This window comes from Passer montanus, unplaced genomic scaffold (assembly GCF_014805655.1).
Source record: "Passer montanus isolate IOZ18808 unplaced genomic scaffold, ASM1480565v1 scaffold66, whole genome shotgun sequence".
Classification (NCBI taxonomy): Eukaryota; Metazoa; Chordata; class Aves; order Passeriformes; family Passeridae; genus Passer; species Passer montanus.
In genome coordinates, this window is record NW_024371704.1 from 683,441 (window position 1) to 704,006 (window position 20,566).

General features: G+C 44.8%; 1 protein-coding gene across 1 annotated transcript in view; it reads left to right on the plus strand.

Annotated features, from left to right (window-relative positions):
• The window catches only part of ABCA12 (ATP binding cassette subfamily A member 12), a 77,575-nt gene that overhangs the window by 11,182 nt on the left and 45,827 nt on the right, over positions 1 to 20,566 (plus strand). The window contains exons 3-14 of the mRNA XM_039728577.1: positions 4,866 to 5,013; positions 7,264 to 7,352; positions 8,384 to 8,493; positions 9,224 to 9,409; positions 10,223 to 10,401; positions 13,300 to 13,412; positions 14,463 to 14,559; positions 14,688 to 16,931; positions 17,536 to 17,651; positions 18,276 to 18,382; positions 19,817 to 20,070; positions 20,181 to 20,293. Of these exons, the coding sequence (XP_039584511.1) occupies positions 4,866 to 5,013; positions 7,264 to 7,352; positions 8,384 to 8,493; positions 9,224 to 9,409; positions 10,223 to 10,401; positions 13,300 to 13,412; positions 14,463 to 14,559; positions 14,688 to 16,931; positions 17,536 to 17,651; positions 18,276 to 18,382; positions 19,817 to 20,070; positions 20,181 to 20,293 (3,756 nt within the window). The remainder of the gene's footprint in view (positions 1 to 4,865; positions 5,014 to 7,263; positions 7,353 to 8,383; positions 8,494 to 9,223; positions 9,410 to 10,222; positions 10,402 to 13,299; positions 13,413 to 14,462; positions 14,560 to 14,687; positions 16,932 to 17,535; positions 17,652 to 18,275; positions 18,383 to 19,816; positions 20,071 to 20,180; positions 20,294 to 20,566) is intronic.

Below are 20,566 nucleotides of genomic sequence, written 5' to 3' on the forward strand. Positions count from 1 at the left end.
TACAACGTTTTGGTATTTGTTACAAAAATGTGGTTTTGGTCCTGTTTGCTGGTTATGTCCTGATCTCACTGTGTTTTGCTGTCCCTGTGTTGTGAGGGGTGACCATTTATTCACCCTTTTACTCACTGATTCCTAACTTTATTTATTCCTTTATCAAACCACTTTTTGGCCACCTTTTCCCTAGCTGAAAAGTCCCAGTTACGATGTTGCCTTGTATGATTTGGCAATGATTGAATGCATTCCCAATTAAACACAATGCTTCCTAATGAAGCCATTGGCTCATTAGTGCCTCCAATTCACCAGAGCTGAGATTTGTATGGATTTTTTATGAACTATGGGAGGAATTTGGAAGGACTTAGAGCATAGGTAGTGTCAGAATGTGTGAATTTTGAAGGCAATAGAATTTTTCATGCCCAAATGTTGGGGATACAACCCTGAACTAGAGGTGGGTAGAAACCAGAAAAACTCAGCTGTGGGTCATGGTGCTGTGCTTCTGATCTGCTGAATTCCTGGCTGGATCAGCAAATGGCTGGACTCAGCTATAATGCAAATGCCACAAACCTCAGTGCAGCAAAATCAATGTGGCAACGTGAAACATGGTCCATTTAGGTTTAAACATTTGGGTCAATTTCAATTAATCTTATGGACTATAGTGAAATAGTCATTTTCATCCCTCTTGTATGACATTTAGAGCCACTCTGACATTTCTCATTGGCACCTTTACCTGAAGAAAACAAAATGTTTTGCTCATGTTGAAGAAGTGTGCTGGAATTTACAACATTCAGAAAAAGAGGAGAAATTAATTTTCTTTTTTTATTCTGAATGAGAGCAAATGGGGAAAAGCCAGAATTTCCAGTGGCATGCGTGCATTAATTGGTATCTCATGTTTGTTGTGGCTGCTCTGCATGCCTTGTTTCTTTGCAGCTCTTGGAGATGTGGCTGGCCTGGGTAGATGCTACTGAACAGGGAGAACCAGCCCATGCAGCACTGAGCCCTTGGCCTCCTCTGCCCTTTGGGATGCCTCTTTCCTTCAGTTTTGGAGCCCTTCTCTCAGTGGGGATAGGAAATCAAAACTCTCTGTCAGAAGACACAGTAAAGCCTCTGCACTTGGGATTCTGCTGCTGGCAGACCCAAAGTCAGGCTTTGCTAGCAGGATACAGATCTGGGCTTGGATTTTGGTTGTAAAGGTATAAATAAAGGTAAAAATGAAATTTCTGGCCAATTTAATTTGGCCAGAAATATGAGAGGGTGATCTCTTGGCTCAGACATATGGCAGCAGTGGGTGCAGTGATCTCTCCTCCTTGACTCATGGGCCCTGGTAGTGGGACCCTTCAAGGGAAATTGTAGTTTAGCAAATTAGGAGGTTTAAAGCTAAAGGCAGCGGGGAGATTGGGAAAAAAAAAAATTGTTATGGGTTGTGGATCTGCTCTAGTGTGTGATGTGGGATCATAAAGTTGAGGCTTGGATATGGCATTGCCATAGTTTTGAGTGGGAGAAGGAGCTGTCTGTGGAAGACAAAGGGATTCCCAACAGTAGAAATATTGCAAAAGTGTCCAGTGGGGGTGTTACACTTCAGATTGGGTAACTGTCACTGTGGAAAGACTGTCCTTTTTAAAATTTGCACAGCAGGTACGGCTCTCCTTCTGTCACATTTGCTAGCTGGTGCTTATGTTGTGCACTGATGTCACTGGTGTGCTGGATAAACCTCAGCCAAGGCAGGGACAGGTCAGTATGGAGATCTCCTGGAGCAGCTTCCTCCCTGGCCATCCAGCAGGGCTTACAGGGCCAGAAGGGAATTCATCTGTGTGGGCAGGACAGCCCCTGTGGCTCTGTGGGGTCACGTCACCAGCAAGGGGATGGAGGGCAGGAGGAAGGAGCAGGGAGAGCATTCAGCTCGTGGCTCACCTTGGCATCAGTAAATTCCTTCTTTGCAGGATGCAGGGCTGAGAACCAGCTTGGGTCTAACACAGACCCAGACATTTTTGATTTTTCTGTGTCACGGTCTTTCTCAAAAATCTTCCTTAATTGTCTAACTGCTGTTAGAGCCCAGGCCTCTTCCAGAAGAGTTCTCCCTGGCATTGCCACCGCTCCTGTGCCAAGAGCATCATGGGGTAACACTGGTTCATGCCTGCAGTGACTCAGGGGTGGATCAGGCCCAGGGCTGCATCCAGCTGCCAGCAAACTGCTCAGCATCTGCTGAGAGTTGGCAGATCCTCACCGGGTGCCTCAACCTCAAGGGCCAACAATGTCTTCACAGGCATTGTGCCACCACTCTGAAGACACAGATGCCTTCACAGGCATTGTGCCACCACGAGTGGCAGCACTTCCAAACTTCAGGTCACAAATTTCTGGCTCTTTATATCTGGGGCTGCTGTTTCAAAAGAAAAGGAAGAACCTTTCCTACGATACCATCGCTGTGTTCTGACGCTGAGCACATCACTTGCGATAGAGCAGCTGATTGTTTAATTGCCCACTTAGTTCAAAGTGTCCCACTTTGGAGTCCAGTTCTGGAATTTGTTGTTGCTGTACTTGTACCTCAAGGAAGAGTCTTCCTCTGATCTGGATGCATCAGGATCTCTTGCTTTATCACCTCTGTAAACATCTGGCATGTCTCTGGAGAAGACCAGTGCTCCCAGACCCATCCTTGTGATCCCCTTTCAGCCTCACCCTGAGGAGTTACACGGCTTTGGCTGCTCCTGGTCTGCTGAGAGACATGAGCTTGGCTCCTGGCTGCGGGGTTGTTGGTAGGTGTGGAGGGCAGTGAAGGGTGGAGCTCCTGCACATTGTTGTGGCTATGCCCTCTATCCCAGGCCTCATGGCTTCCCACATCTTTGAAGCTTCATTTTGGTAGAGACAGCGATCCAGTGAGGTCTGTGGTGAGCATTTTTGGATTGGTGTGCAAATCAATGCCCTGCATGGGCTTGAGGGTGTGGGAGATGAGAAGGAAGATGAGAGGAAAGTGTGTGCAGAACGCTGTGCAGGGTAGTAATTGATGATCCTAAAGGGCAAACACTGCAGACACAGCAGGGATGTTCACACAAGGATGCTTCCAGATTAAAGTGCCCTGCTCTAAAGTTTCCCTCATGGGCAGCAGATTAATTACCCTACAGCACCTTTAGAGTGGTGGATGCTTGGTCCTGTGGCCCCAACACCAGAAGTTCTGCCTGTAAGGATTAGGGAGCTCTTTTGCTGCCCTTGGTGCTCTGAGGTTACTGGGAGCTGGTTCAGCCAGCTGTGTAACTCCTGAGGGAGAGAGGGGTGTAATTCCCGAGGTGGTTGAGGGATACAGGGAGTGTTGGGGGAAGCTTCCCACAGCAGGGAGCCTTCTCCTCTGGCAGGTATCCATGTCCTTTAATTTTCTCTTGTACTCCTAACTCTCCACTGAGGTGTAGAAGAGAATCACACCACTAGCAAAGTGGGTGCCTGTAGCTCTGTAAGTCTCAGGGGCCTCTATGCTGGTTGCTGTTTTGGCCAAAGCAGTGGGAACTCCTGTGCTAAACCATGAGCTCTTGTGTTCTGACCCAAAAATGCAGTCACCAAGTCTGTTGAGGAAAGCTCAGGAAAATCCCGTCTCCATCAAGGAGACCAACAGCCCTGGAATCCACCCACCCTGCCAAGCCCTCTGGGAGCACCTGGAGTTTGACCACTGCTATAATGAATAAATGTTGTACAAATGTAGTACCATGTCCTTGTTGGAGGGGTGAGAGATAAAGCTGTGCCTGAGTGAGAGTCTCAGGTCATCTTTGAAGACTAAAGAGCAAGGTAATCAATTACCACAAGCCTGCCCGCAGGCCTTCAGCAAATCTGGCTCCCTTCCATAGCAGAAATAATAGCAACATCCTTTGCCAGGTAATTTTCCAAATGATTATTTTAAATAATATGTTGCTGTGATCCAGCAAAAGAGTTTGGTGATTTATGAGAGCGTTTGTCTTCGAGAGGAAGAGCAGCCATGAACTCTGCGGGCTGGCAGCGAGCAGCACGGGGCAAGTGGCACATCAAACACTCGAGTGCCTCATTGCTCAGGTCCACTCTGTGTCTGGAGAAATGGACGCGGGGACACAGATCTCATCCCTCAGCCTGCCTGCCAGCATCCCAGGTCACCAGGCAGATGGTGCTGGAGCTGCTCTGAGCTGGGGGGTGGTGGTGATGGATTGCTCCTCTGCCTTCCCGGGGCAGCTCTGCTCAAAAGGCAAAGGATGTTTGTTGGTCCTGGATCCATTGCCCCTTCCTGTGGTAAAAGCTGAGACAAAGCCCTGTTTTAACAGCCTGGCTTGGAAATAAAGGTCACGGTGCTGTGTAGAAACCAATCCAACAAGTCTTGGAGAACATGTTCTCATGGGTGCTTCAGGTTACCCTGGCCATGTGCCTGCTTTCACTTTATTTTATTTTTGAAAGGCAGAATTAGGATGCCTTAATCCAAGGGGTTTTTTGTCATTTCTTGCCTGTTGTTGGATTTGGAAGAGAAGGGAGGAAATGTGCAGTTGGTTCAGGACCAGCAGGTATCCTATGAACAAATAGCTTGGCTCTTCTTCCTATTAACTGGGACCCTGAGCAACTGGGTCTAGTGGGATGTGTTCCTGCCCGTGGCAGGCGTGTTGGAACTGGACAACCTTCAAGGCTTCTTCCAAGCCAAACCATTCTATGATTAAATAGCCTGTGATGACTTTGTCAGTGTTGGGGAGGTGCTTGTAGTGGGATTTGGCAGATGATACTGCCCGGGTGGAGTCAGTGAAAGGAGCCTCAGTGAAACTGAGAATCTGTCCTGTTCTTTAGGAAGGAAAAATAGCACATCCTGACAGAAACATATGGCCAAAAAGTGCATGTCCTCATCATCATAATGGCATTTTCTCTCTTTCTCCCTCCAGGTTACCTTGCACCCCGAAACCTTCCCAGTGCAGGCTTCTTCCCATTCCTGCAAACAGTGCTGTGTGACTCCGATGCCAGGTGTAAGGGCACACCATACACACCAGAAGATCTGCTGCCAAGACTTAATGACATCTCACACCTCGGACTGTAAGGGAATCTGAATATTTCCAGGTGTTAGGAGCTGTAAGACAAAGCCTGTTTTGAGGGGGAGGGAGCATCCATGCCTGTCTGTGTGTATGTACAAGTTTGTCCACAACAGATATACCTCAACTACCTGTTCCAACAGATGTCTGACACTTAGAAAAGAGAATATCAGCTGCAACTGGACACTTCAGAAATAATCACATTAGGGACAGCTCTCAGGAATGTGTCCACTGATTCAAGCTTGAATCTTCTACTGAAGGGAATTTTGCTCCCTGAGAAAAACTCTTCAGCTCACCCAGATCACAAAAAGGAACATTTTTTGCACGGCTGTGGGTCAGAGATAAGACTTGCCCCCAGAGCGGCCCAGAATGTTGATCTGCCACTGAGAGGGATGAGTTCAGGATGCTTTGGCTGGAAGTTTGGATGTTAGTTCTCGATCAGCTGCTCTTTGAGGAGGTCCCCCAAATGCCAGCCAGAATGGGTGTCCCCTCTGCACGCCATCAGACATGGTGGGAAACACATGAAAATGCAGAAACAATTTTTGCCCATGAAAGCACAGAGATTTGCAGCATGGAGCTAGTTGGGCATGTTTTGCCCAGTTTCAGTTTGCTGAAATGGAAGTGTTCAGTTCACTTCAATTTCTTGATGTTCCAGTTGAAGTCAAGTAGCATTTGCTTTTCAGACATGTCAGCCAGGGTGGTTTGTACATCTTAGCTGCCCAGTTCTGACAGACCCCTGGGGAGCATGCCACTCTGAGGCCTGGCTGGTTCATGGAGAGCTAAAATTCTGGGCATCTCACAATGGCCCTGGTTACTCGTGTTTGCTTTCAGGTGAGAGGCTGCTCCATAGTCAGAGTCTCAAAATCCCCCTTGGCCAGAGCTTGAGATTCTGAAGAGCTAAATGGGCCCTACCAGAGAGCACATCAGGCAGTCCTGGGGTTGGTGGCTCCTTAAGGATCCTCCTTAGTGCAGAGGGAATCATTTCCCAGGCCAATTCAGTGGTCAGAATCTCTCCATGGGTGGGAAGGATGACTAAGGATGTGGGCAACTGAAGTTGCACAAGGTGAATCCTAATCAAATTCAAGGTCATGCAGCAGAAGAGAGGAGGGAAGGCAAAGCCACATGGAGGCTGGATGCCTGGATTCACAGCTCTGTTCTCACTGGCATTGTTTTTCCCTGGGCATGTTAAACAATGGTTCATTTGGGGTATTGAAATGAAGAAATGGGAGCTTCGAGTGCCAAAGCTGGAGGACTTCCATGGGTTTGAATAGCTACAAATCCTCCTTGCTTTCTGCTTTTGGTTTCTGCAAAGCTGTTTAGGAAATAAGTGGTTTTTCCTGCCAAATGGAAAGCAAAAGATTTGGCCAAATTTTATATCAAGAACATGAGTTATTAATGAACATCTTGACTGCTCTTGATGCTCGAGGTTGTCTGTGGGAAGTATCATTATAGATATGTGGCCATACCTCCCCTTGCATGGTCAGTGTCAGCCTTGGTGTGTTCTACAAGGGAAAACACCAACTATTAAATAGCCACAGCAAAACTAGCAGGATGCAGCAGAGTCTAAAACCTCAGGAAAAGATTCCTTGGGAAGGGGAGGGCTCCAGATGGATAGGTGCAGCTCTGCCTCAGGGGTGCTGGATCCCCATTGGTGACTTTGTCACAAAGTGTTTGAGCTGTGGCCCTTCACTACCTGGATATATTGTTTTGTAATATTCAGCTAATCCAGGCTGTTTCTGTCTTCTCCCATTGTGCAACTCACTGAAGCTCTTGTTAAGCTGTTTTATAACTTGCCCTAAAACTATGCATAACCAGAGGTCAGCAGAGAATATGGGCAAGGTTCTCCCCTTTGATTCTCTTCCTTAGAGGCATTTACCAAGGTGTGCAAGGTAAGGTTGCTTGAAATTTCCCTTAATAAAAGGGAACCAAGTCCAAAAATCAAGCTCAGCAACCTTTTCTCATGTAGTGGGATGCTTGGGAAGGATGAGTAAGGTCCTGTTGTCTGGAAGGATTTCTTGGTAGAGCCATGCACTTCAGAGCCATGGAGTTCTGTACTTTTGCTTCCCCAAGATACGTGCCAGGCCTCCAGAAGGAGCCAGGCTTTTGCATAACCCAGATTTCAACACACCTGCCAGGAAATCCAGCCACAGACACATTCTGAGTTAAAGCCGTAAGTTAATTATAAGAAATTCTGGCAGTTGTTACAGTTGTCTCTTCTTTTTTTCCTTTTTTCTTCTTTTTTTCTTTCCCCCAGCAAGCTCAGGAGCTCATCCAGTGTAGCCAAGGACAGGCAGCCATCACCATGGAGTGCAAAGGTTCCTGAAAGCAGGAATGCTTCACTGGGTAGGTTACTCACTGCTCCAGGAAGTTCTGCTCTTTTAAGGCTGATTTTTTTGAGCATCTCTGGACAGAGCTGCAATTCTTAGAGCACTGCTGAAATGATTTATGTGTTTCATAGAGGCACGTGACCATGGCCACATTAGTGGAAATTCTTGGGAACAAGTACAAGTAGCTGTGGAGAAGACTTTGGAATTTGGCCAAGAAACCAGGATTAAATGGTTGTGTTTCACAGGAGCAATGCAAGATCACTGATTGATTGGACATTAATTAGAGACCTGGCTATTTATGGAATATTGCCTTTTTACAACCCACAAATTCTCCATAAACAGCTTATGATTTTTTTCCAAATGGGTTTTTATCCACAGTTATCCAGCAAATAAGTTGTCTTCTGTGCCAGAGTGAATATTTATTGTTGGTGATGTTCTCCTCTGCTGTGATTCTCTTTCCTGAAGGAACTTTCAGTCTGAAAGTTTCCATAAAATCATTACAATTATTATTTATTGATGGTAATGGCTGGTACAGTCTGCAAGCCATCGTGATGGATAGTCCTTTCTGCAGGGAGCTCACGATGAAATGAATGATTACAGATTTGCATTTGCCTGTTCTGCTCCAGTCATTCACTGTTCCAATTAGCATTCCTGCCAGCACCCTCTGTGGTGCACAGACAGAAAAAGGCAGAATGCAAAGGGGACCAAGTGCAGAGGCGTGGGGAGGGGAAAAGTAAATCAATGAACAGTTATGGGAACTATTGACTCATGCTGATGGTCAGGGAGGAACTCAGTTCTACATTTTATTCAAAAATAAAATTTAAAATGATAGGTCATGGCCCCATAGAACAAGTTACAGTGTCATCTAGAATTTCATTATATCAGAAAAAACCCTAAAGGATTTACAGATTGCCATTGGCCGTACCTTTGGAAACAGATTGATAATGCACCCAAAGCTGTAGGTGGCTGTCCTGTGTCCTGGTTTTATGTAGCAAAGAGGTTTTAAAAGCCATAAGTAAAATACAGTGTTTCAAACTGTTATTGCAGCATTTGAGGATTGGGTATCTCATGGAGAGAAAAGCCTTCAGAATGTTTCATCACCATCCAACTTGACTTCCAGCACCCACATGTTCAACAAGATCTTCAATTTTGGGAAGGTAAGTCTGTATTTGCATAATTGCTGAATACGAACATTTGTGTATCCTCATATTTAAAGAATTAGAAGCTTAAAGTACCAACACACAGCTTTTATTGCTTTAGGATCTCCCCAATTATGTGAATGAGCTTTATTTTGGAAACATAGTCATTGTGGGTGGATTTTTAAGCTTTGTGGTGAGTTTTTTATCCTCTAGGGAGAAACCAGGCAAACCTTGAGACATAATACCATGAAATACAAAATACAGTCACACACAAGAAATACCCTGAGATACTTTGTTCAGAACTTGTGTGAATTAAGATGTTTGCAGTATATTTTCTCTCTTATGAAATTAAAGATAAGATGTCACAGGCTTTGACATTCAAGTATTTATTTGCCCATGCTAGTCCTGCAGTGGCATCAGAGGCACTGTGTGTTTATTGAATAGGTGTTTGATATTTATAGAATCTATTCCTTTATAATAGAAATTTGTTGCAATGTAGTGGACACTACATTGTCAAAGTGATGTCAAAGCCTACAAACACTTGAGCAGACATTTCTCTTTGCAATAGATGAGGAATTTGAGGGATTTTAGTGACATTGTTCAGCTGCTAGAATTCTGTCAATGCTATAACCACAATGCTTTTCAGATGTTACTGCTACCCCTTAAAAAAAGGCTCATCACTGCATTTAGCACCATCCCAAGTACAATACTGCTTTCCAGCCACCCTGAATGTTTGTTGTTCTTCCAGAGCCAGCCCCAGCACTCCACTGCAGGCACCCTCAGGGCCCTGCTGTGCCAGCTCTTGTGGCAGTACCTGGCACATCCCGGTGCCTCAGGAGGGAGCATGGCAGCCAGCATCCACCACACCTTCTGCTTCACCAACTCCTCACTTCTGGAGTCCTTTGCCCAGGAGTTCAGGACCCAGCTCTCCCAGGTGAGTGCCTGGACCTTCCCTGGGGGCTGCAGCTGGGAGCTGTGGCTGTTCACACCCACCAGGCAGGGTTTGGGGCTGCAGCAGGGCCCCTCGTGGGCAGGGGGTGCTCATCTCTGTGCCCAAGCAGGGCACAGTGAGGCTGAGTGAATTCTTGTGCATGGGGTTAGCCCAAAGACCTCCAAACTGAATACATGGCTTGGAAACTTGGTCATCCAGCCATCAGCTCATGGCTGCTAAGGGTTCTCACCACGCCTGGGCCTTGCTTCTCCTCTGTGTTTGCCCTGCTGTAGTGGCAGGTCAAGAGAACAGCATGAGGATGTGGTGTAAATAAGAAGGTTTAAACCTTAGGAAGGCAATAAATTTAATTGCCTATTACCTCAGCAGTATAACTTCATCCAGTGACTCCTGCATCTGATCCAACAATTCATGATTGAAGCAGTACTTGTCTTTGGAAAGCAATATAATTAAAGCAAATTAATCCTTTAAAGATAAAGCCTTTTTTTTCTTTTTTTTTTTTTGCCAAGGTTAGGATTGATATTAATTTTCTTGTATTCCTAGTCTTTGGACTCTTTAGGACATTGTGAATCGTAGGGCCTGTCTGAACAGAGAATTTACTGTTCTACCTGGGGTGTGAAGGTAAAACACAGTCACACTCTCAGTTATTACCTGTCCTTTGAATGTATTTTTTGCAGACCTGCATGCAAGTGCAGTGCCAGCTGAAAAACATAGAAATACCCCCCAGCAGCAAGGCTTCTGGTTATTAAATAATTTCTTCTGGTTCTTAAATAATTTCTTACATTTTTATTTGTTAAGGTGCAGCACAACCCAGAGTACCAGGAGACTTTTGTCAGTGAAATGGTCTCATTTCTGACACTCATCTCCCAAGTGCAGAATGACACCTCCCTGTGGCACCTGCTTTTGCTGGCCCCAGATGTGTTTCAGGACAACATGCAGCTGCGAGACATAATTGATTTCCTTCAGAATCCAAGCAGGTAAAACAGAGAAACTGGCAGGAGAACACTGGAAGCTGGTGGGTTTGTGTACTGACCTCTAAGGGCATCACCCATCCTCTGGAAAGAGAGGTGTTACCTTAAAAGCATGATTTATTTGGGGAATGATGCAGCTCCATGCTAATGGATCTCTAAAGGTGTCTGTGGACTATGAGCAGTGTGTTGTTTTTCAGTGACTCTTGTGTCATTCTTTTAATGGGAACTTGATATAAACTCTTGAGTTTTCTCCCAGCCTGCTTAGAGGCACTGTCATGCCCTTGTGCAGACAGAAAAGCTGGTGAGTCACAGGCACTGCCTTTGGTGGAAGAAAAACCCTCCTGGCTGGATAAAGCAAGCAGCCAGCTGCTTCTTTCCAGAAAAGCACAGAGCCAAGTTCAGGTTGCTTTGGAACACCTCAAGCACTTGTAGGGGAGCCATAATGTCGTTTTTTAAAACTGATTACCTAATCTACTGCTGGGTTAATCTTTCAGGACTGATCCTGAGAAAGCAGAGAAGAGAGGAAGCCTGGTTTTCTACCATATGGGCTTTAACATGTCTGACTTGAAGAAGAAAGTGCCAGTTAGGTACTTGCTCAGTGGTTATATGAAAAACAGAGCTGGCTTAACTGCATTATTTAACTGAACTGAAATATTTGTTGCAGTTTGCACCTAGGGCAATACAAATTTCTAAAATGGGCTTAGCCTTGAAATCCCTTTCCTGGGCTGTAGTTTGGCTAAACTCTCCCTGATCTCCAGAAGACCTGAGTTACTCAGGATTAAGGGACTCTGTTCCAAATCATCTTCTGGGTGTGTGACTGACACTGCTATAAAATATTCTGGATAGTCCAGTTGTTACAGTACATGGAGGACACCAAGAAACTGAGTGTCTTCAGACTGCTGTTTGTTTTTATCTTGCACACATCAGCAGTTGGATTAAGATGCCAAACGAAGTTGTAGGATCTTTGCCACTTTGATTGTACCCAGGCTTGGAGGGACTCACTTTTGATCACTGGTGTGTTGCTGAGGCACTTAGAAACCTGTACATTTAATATCAAGGTAATTTTCCATGCTGCATTGTGAGACCCATGTGTAAGCTGTAATGTCCTTATCCTTAAAGGAGTCAGCAGCAGTGTGGCAAGAACTGTAATTTTATTCAGAAGCATTTTGTTCATGCTGCTGTTTCAGTCACAGGATTATTACGTTTGGTTGCATTTACTGGCTTGCAGAACCCAGCCTGAGAACCAGCCCTGTTGGAGTGCCCAGGGAGAATTAATATTTACTGTGCTGCTCTGCTTTGCTCTCCAGCTGCAGAGCTGGGGGAAGTTATCATAGGCACAACAAAGAGGCACATAGAATTTCATCACCAGAACTGTGCAGTGCTTTTATGCCTGGCATCTGGCACTGTAAATGCATGAGTAAAGAGTTATTGCAAAGAGATTGCACAAATAGTACTTTTAATGATGCTTACAAAAGCACATCTTAGCGAGCCTGGCCACGTCTCTTACTCAGGCAGGACTGAACTCCTAAAGAAGTGCTGTACAGGGAATTTTTTTTTGTGGTTGAAATATGAAGGTGTAGAAGAAAAGAACTTTTTCTCATTGGTGCATCTGTATGAACCAAGTGATAAACACCACTAGTGTGAAACAGTAACTTCCAAGTCATGAATCCTATAGAAAGTTTAGCAGCAAATTTTATTACTCACAAAAACCTGGTCTGCAGACTGATTTCACAACTGTTCCTGTTTGTTGCTGTAAGATAGTTTTTCAGCTAAGCAAGTTTCTCCACAGCCAAAGTCTGCAGAAACCCTGCAAGACTGAAATAAAAGGGTAGCAACAACACTTGTTTCCATGTTTGCTGCCTTCTGATCTGCGTGATGTGCATCCGTTTTTGGCAAGTCTGTGCCTGCCTCCTCCTTGGCTCTGCCATTGCTCAGCTAAATATGTCATCTATAACTGGGTTTCTTCCCCTCTACGACTCTTACAAGCACATCTGCAGAATGAAAATGATGAGCAGGAAGCCCACGAAGCCTGCATGGAGACATTATGTTAAACTGGGAGAGAAGAGATCCCCGGTGCTCTGTTCTCAGTATAGCCTGTTCCCACAGATCAGTATGTATTTATTCATGCCACTGAGATCAGCCCAGCCAGGTTCTTTGTGTATCACCCGCAGAACTTGAGGCAGGTGAGAGAGAGATGGTGCATTTCAGTGACCCCACAGCTACAGTGAAGGCTGCTCTTTATACAGGACAAAAAAAGGGACTAATAATCACAGTGAAGTTTTCAGTAACCTGCACACCTGAGCAGGCAGTCCTTTAAATTAGCTCCTCTGTGGTACAATATGCCTGATTATCAGTTTGTTCCTACCTAAGACTGAAAAACATTCCTTGCTTCCCTGGTAGCCTGGCTATTACAGCATGAAAAAAGAAAGAAGGAGAATTGGAAATGGCAACATTTATTTGTGATCACTTCTTCCTTCTACAGATGTTTTTCCCCCCTAGGATCCCTGCTCTCCCTGGAGCCTTGTCTCCTTGGTTCTTGGGGTTTTTTAGGAGGAAATTCCATGAATCACATGGCTGGTGTGTCACCTGGGTGTTTTCTGAGGCCTGCTGGCTGGGTTTTAGTGGCCTGTAGATTTTACATAACTCTCTGAAAACGTGCACCTAATGAGTGCCACGCGTATGTTTGTGCTAATACATCACCATGGCTTTCCCATCAAAGCCCCTGGTGTTTGTGTCTTGTGCATGATCAATCAAATAATTAAAAATAGGGGTGATGTCTTGTCTATCAGACATTTTAAGAATGATAGGCTGTACTCCAGCTGTTTTCTATTAGAGCATTTGTTTTATCTTTTCTCATAAACCTGTAACCACAATTTATTTTCCTTTTTTTCCCCCCTCCTTCAGTGTTGTGCTGGCAGCTCAGAATGTCTCTGCATCTCTTGTGAGCGATGATAGATTCAAAACTGCTCAGAATGGGGTTACAGATTCTCCACTTTCCCTGAACTGCTTGGAGCAAGGTAAGGGTCATATCTCTGCTGAAAACCTGTGGTGCTGAGGAGAAGCAAACTGCAGGCTAATAAGTAACCATACAGATGGCACACTGTTCAGGGCTCAGCATAATGGGTTCTTCCTTCAGCTTTTTACAAATGCGAATGAAATGCCTCATTTCAAATGGAAAAGTAAAAAAGGCTTGGGTTTGTCAGTAGACAATGAATTAACACGAGTTTGCAGCCTCAGTGGAAATGGGAAGCAGTAATGTTTTACCTTGATTTGCTTTTTTGGGGGGATGATGTTAAAATCTGCCTCTGGTTGTGGGCTCTGTTGAACTCAGCTTGGTGCAGCAAGGCAGGGGCTGGGGCTGGGCTGCACAATGAGCTCTTTACATCCAGATGAGCCATTCCTTCAAATCTCTGTCCCTTCTAGCAGAGATATCCCCCTCTAACTGGGGATCTGGGAACAGGCAAGGGAAAGGAACTAAATGCTGCAAGGGGCAGGTGGGGATTGCAGTCCCTTCTCTACTTGTTTTGTTGTGATTGTGGAAGTTGATGTGGGTGAAAAGAAGGATGAGGTCTGCAAGAAGGGAAAACATGGAAAGTGGCTGGTGAAAGGACTGGACACACAGAGATATCAAGATGAGTGTAAATGGCTGTGGGAGACATAAATGTGCTGCAGACAGAGCTTATGTGTGAGCAGTAAAAAAACAACCCTAAATGAAGGGAAATAAACCATAATAAATACTTGGCCACCTTACTCTGCATTACTGACAGCAAAATGCTCCTAAAGCAGGACACCTCTGTTAGCATCCAGATCACGGGAGCATTGAATTGTTCCTGAATTATTTCAGCACAGAAAGTCACTTCTGGGATGCCACCCTCACTTTCCTTGAAGGGTCAGGAAGAGTTACACCCCAAAAGAAAACTCAGATTTGTAACCAGGATATTGTGGCTTGTGGTAGGAGCCTAATTTCATGGGTGCATGTTATGCTGAATAGATTTGCCATTATAGCAATTTCCAGGTTCCAGAATTACATGATCTTTGCTAATATGCTCTTCACATTTTTGTTGTAGATAAAGAAGGAAGCTGGGTGACCAGATCTATTTGTAATTCCTTTGTTCACTGGAAAGACAATCACACTTTAGTATCTGAATTGGAGGAAGTTCTAAGGTGAGACATTAGCTAAAGCGATATTACTAACAGTGTAATTCAAATCTATGATCTTTGCTCTAAATCACCTTACATTTCCACTTGCATTGATTTCATATTCACTAAAACACTTTTTTGTTCCCCTCCAGAAAAATAAAGTCACCAGAGATTGGTGGAAAGCACTCCAAGAGGTCCATTAATTCAGATGATTTAGAAGCCATACAAAAGCATCTACATAGTTTTAAAGGCTTTGAGGAAAAAATGAATAGGAGTGAATTAAAAAGCTTAAATCTATTCAGAAATTTGAAGAATGAAACATTACAGAAATTGTATGCATTTCTTGAACTGGGAATGAATCCACACCATGATTATAAATTAAAGGAACCATATAATAAGGAAATAATTGATGAAATCTATAACTTCACATCACTGCAATTACAGAGTGACTTTAATGGGACTTCCATTTTCAATACAATGACCCAGTGGAAAGAAATTCAGAGGGCTTTAAAATTAGCTGCAATGCTTTGGAATCCAGCTCTCCTAAGTAATTCCAATTTTAGTACACTGAAAACTACGGATGCTCTCAAAATGTTGTTCTCCACAAGCATGCCATCCCTTCTGGAAGGGCTCAGAGACCGTTTGAGTGGAATGCAAGAAATCCCATCTGTATTTTCTGATTATCTGCATGAGTCTGAGTCCTACAGGAACTTCCCAGAGCAGCTCCTAGCTCTCGAGAAGATGTTTTTTAGAATGATAGGCACAAATGTAGGTTATCAGTACATCCTGCTGCCTGTGTTTGAGCTGATGAGGGCTGTAGAGAAGTCCATGGGTGAGGCCTGGTGGGATGAGCTGAACGTCTTCTGGCGCATTGGGGAGAAGCTGAGATCCATGAGGTGGAATAACACAGCCATCGTCGCCTACGGGCAGTTTTTGGAGGTGTTAAACAGCAATTTGCAAAAGCTGAACAATAAATCAAGTGGTGTCTTCAGTGAAGAGTTGGATCAGCTGTCGGAATTTATAACAGCTGTGTTTAAAGAGTTTGGGGAAAGCTCTGGAGTAGCCAATATCTCACAAGTCACTCAAGCCATCCAGAAGACATTGTACATCTTAAAAGACTTACAGCTGAATTATAATGTCAGTACATTAAAATCTATAGATCTTTTCTTCAATTTTAACAATAAAACCTTGGAGAGCTTGTCTGAACTTCTGAGAACAGGAATGAAAATCCTTCATTATACAAGTGCCAGTGAAGGTTCCAGTGAAGACATAATTAAACCCATCTATAATTTAACACATCTTCTACTTCAGGAGTTCAGCCAGTCTGCCTCACAGCACAATACCCCACTACAAGCAAAAATTTGGGAGTTCCTTCATTTAGCCTTGGATCCTTTCCTTGAGCACAACAGCAATGGCTATAAAACAATTCAGAACTGCTCCTTTGAAGATGTGCTTGGCATAGGCCTTGAGGTGCTGTTTGAAAATGCCACTCTAAGGGACTCCTCAGCCAGGAGCCCCTGCAAGCCCCTCTTGGATTCCTTGGGTGTGGAGGGTGGGCCAGGGAGCAATGACACCTTTAGCAGGGTGTTCCAGCTGGCCATAAGCAACCTGAAACTGTCCCCAGAGTTTGCTGCTGCCTACAACAACAGCAGGGAGAGCTTTTCCAAGGAGCTGTCGTGCCTCACCCGAGCTCTGCGCTTGTCTCTGAGTTTCCTCTCCAAGTTAAACCTTGTCTCTGGGCTGGGAAACTCGTGGCTCCAGGAGAAGGTGAGAGCTCTGAGTGCAGCCACAGAGGGGCTGGAGCAGGGTGATGCCTCGTGCCCCATCCCAGCCCAGGATGTGGGTGATGTCTCTCCATCCCAGCTTCTGAACGTGCTCCTTCCTGCCCTGCTGAATGAAACAGTGCTGAGCTCCCTGAATTCCTCTGGCAGTGCCACAGGCTGGCATAACCTGCCCGTGCTCTCCAGGGTGGCACAGGATGAGCTCCAGAGCCTGCTGCAGAGGCTCCAGGGTGCCTTCAGCCTCACCGAGGGCAGTTACTACACAAGTGTCTGGGATGTGTTTGGCAGCTTCCTCAGCACCAAAAGGAACCCAGCTGAAGGAGCTTCCCTTGCAAGGCTGTTGGAAGCAGTGGCAAGTGACTCTGTCAGTGACCTGTCAGCTCTAGAAATCACAGAAGCCACCCTCTACATTCTCCACGGGCTGAACATCCCTGGCCTGCTAAATGAATTCAATACAAGTTCCAGCTCAGCTTTTCTCTCCAACAAAACCAGTTTTGACAGTGTGATTGATATTGTTGCTCATCACTTCACTGTCGTGGCAGAAACCCTTTACAACAAGAGCCTGCCTTGGACTCTGAGTGACCACGCTCTGTCCCCAACCAGCTTGATCACACAGTGAGTTTGGGGCTTTGGGTACTGTAATTTCATGGGTGGGTTGTGACCACCATTCTCATTCCAGCATGAGAAGTATGGAATTTTCTTCCAGTGGAACAACCTGAGCCTGCAATCACTGTAATTTAGGACACAATGTATAATGTGGGTTAAATTGAAGAAGAGGAAACTTCTCCTTGAGCTGAAAGTCAGACTTACAAAAAATTGTGTGTGTTGGCACATATCAATGCACAGTGGAACAGAGTCCTGAAGGAGTCTCACCACCAGTGGTAGGCCCTTGGGAAAACCTTCCTTTGTGGGATGACTCATTTTTGATCCTCAGTCTCCCTTAGGTGTGCCTTTCCATCTATGTAATGCATCCATCACATAGATGTGAACTTTTCAAGTGTGTTTTCTTATTTTGAGAGTGAATGACAGCTTTGGGAAATAACAGCAAAAAGAACTGATGGAATAAAACTGGGGGGGTACCCACTTAGGAGAGATGGCTTTCATCTGGAATTCTTATTTACTCTGCTGAGGAGCAGCATCCATAGCTGACAGGTTGCTCACTAATACATACCTTGTTTTTGAACGAGAAGCTGATCTAAATTCCTATCTTATTTTTCAGATTTCTGTTTTTAGAATTTCAAAACACCGTCTTGCAGGTGACAGCAAATAGCAGCTATAACCCTTACCTGATGTGTTTAATAAATGCTGCAGAAGCTGAAGATGGGCAATTGACAGGTGATCATGATTTCATTAATGCTGAGGGGCCTCAGCTGGAATGTGCTGTGCCTAATAGTGGGAATGGTGTTACAGGGTTTTATCTGCTGGCAATTAACTGGAGCTGTGAGACCTGGGGAAGCCAGGCTGGGGTTTTGTTTGAGTTATGTCACATTGGGATTATGAGTTTCCATCCCAGTCTCTCCAGAAGGCACATCTCTTTTTCTTGGTGTAATGACAGGTTGCTGACACTCAGACAAAGCAATGTTACAAACAGAAACCTCTTTCCCTTCACAGCTTTATGTAGCTGTAATATGACAGCAGTTATTTCTGAGAGTTAACATGGTATTTCACATAAATACTCATCATTTGTGCTTATTATAACACCTGAGAGGTTTTACCTTTGCACCTATTACCAGGATGGGGTGGATTTCACTAGGAACTGGGCACCTACTTGAACTCAATCCCTTATAATCCAGATTACAGTTTGGGCCTTGCTCTGTGATTTCAGAGATCCTCAGCCACGGGAGTTTGGTGGAAAATAGCCATGCTCAGTTGGCCTCAGAATGAAAGTGCTGATATTCCCATCTGTGAAGTTTCTGGCATTTTTGTCTGGAGTAACTATTGTTTTTTTCCCCTGCACAGAAAACATCACACTGCTTTTGAAGCAAACTCATCTGAAAAAGAACTCTTTTATGCAAAATAATACCTCTGAGAAACATTCATCCATACCAGAGCTCCTGAAGCTAAAAGTGAGTCTGCTTAAAATGCTGACTTGAAGGACATCCCGCAGTGATACATGAATGTGCAATGGTGGTTTTGAAAAACAGAATATGGAAAAAAGTTTTCTTAAGAGAACAGCTGATAAAAACTAGGATGAAACTCTGTTCTGCTTGCTGCCCATATTTGAAGGTCACCTGTAAAATGGGTTGAGGAACTTGTTTTTTTATCTGTCCCTACTGAGTGTACACCCATTTTTCAGAGGAGGTAGAGGTGTTCCTGTCCTCCCATGTGCTGGATAGGATGGCTCTGTTTTCCACCAGCTGTCCTAGGAGGATGAGCACTGCAGAGGTGGCCAGTGGCAGCATGTTCCTCAGTGCACCACTAGTCTTAAAATTCAGTATATTGAGACTTCCTGAAGCACTCTGCAGAGCTGCAGTCATTCTAGGATGCCTCAGCTTCACTTGAGGAGGAGATAGGGAGGAGTTCTGGAAGGCACAGGTAGGGATTAGCTACCTCTGCCCTGCTGAAAATCCATGGAATGGTGCACTCCTAATTGGCAGTTAGCAGCATGACTAACTGGGTTACTGCTGTACCAGCACCAGCGTGGCTGGAGTCGAGTCCCCACATGCTCCTGTGGCCCCAGATGTCACACAACACCAGAATGGCTTCTGAGATTAAGCACCAGCATTGATTCATGGAGTTCCCTCACCAGCTCTGGGTTTGGCAGTGCCTCATTTGAATAAAATGCTTCTTAGCCCATGCATTCATGACTGCACTAATAGCATGCATGCACTTCAGTCTATTGCTCTATATGAGAAATAGCATTTAAAAGTCCCTTTAAAAAAATACAGCAGTGTGCAATGTTGTTGCTGTGTAATATATCTGTAACAATAATATGATGAGCCTCAGTGTGACAGGTACTTAAGGGCATAAAGCTGAAAATAATTCTTCCCATAAGAGCCTGATAATGTAAATAATGATGTCAGACAAGAGGGAAGCCCATAACAACAAAGGCCTATAATTTTACATGGGTTGGCAGATGGGGAAGCTCTGACTTCTGGCCAAGTCCCTTTCCTGTGCTGCAGTAGATGACCAGGTGGTATCTGAAAGGCTAAACCTGTTGTGCAAGGTAGATTTATTTGGTCTCTGAGAAGATTAATTGGTAAACAAGTAAGTCCAATGGAGTACTGCTGTCTAAGAGTGTTGGGCAGGGGAAATGACATGTTAAGGTTTGCAAGGTTTATCAGATCCAGCCAGGTCTGCCAGAAGCTCACACAATGATTGTCCCAAACTGTTCTATTGGAGACCTTTTGAGTGAACTAAATATATATGTATTTTAAAATCTTAGTCCTGAGGAGAGACAGAAAGGGACAGCTAGACTCCTTAAAGCTTGCCTTTTGTAATTCTGTCATCTAACTGTTGTTTGTGCATTTGTCTTCCTTTTTTCAAAATGTCCCTTGAAGATCTCTCGCCTCCGGGATCTGACAGCACTTCTGTGTGACTCTGAGAGCTCTCAGTCCATCCAGCAGCTCTGCCACCTCCCCGAGGTTCCCTTTGGGGAGCTGTGTGAGCAAGGCCAGGCTCAGGAGCAGCTCCTCCGTGCTGCTGAGCTGAGCAGCCAGCTTGTGACCAACGTGCTGAGTCACAGGAGGATCTCCCAGGAGCTCCAAAATGTGCTCATTGGGGATGCCACAGACATCCAGGCACAGCTGAAGTGGTGAGGCTCTCCCTCTGAGCTAGACTGTTTTAGTATTCTGTTTATGAAATGACTTCTTGCCTTCTCTTTATATTCTCAGTTTTGTTTGTTGTTTTGTTTTTCCAATTCAGGCTTCAAGAAAATGTACCAGAAATTGCTTTCTTTCAAGAGATTCCTCAGTATATGGCTGCTTTGAATTCCATGTTGAACGTCACTGAGGGTTTAACAGACTCGAGCAAGCAAGGTACTCTTCTGTATTTTCTTTACAATGTTGGCAAGCATCACCACTGGTACCACACTCCCTGCTGGAAATCCCAGAACTGCCTAGCTTCCAGGAAGAATTGGTATTAATGAAATAACCACACACCAAGACCTTGGGATCCTTTATCTGGGGTACTTCTAGAGACTGTTCAAGACCACACTTTGTTTTCTTTACAAAGAAAGCACCAAGTCTTTCCATCTGAGCAAATTTTGCTGTCCTGAGACGTGATAACTTCAGCCCACAAACCAGACTGTA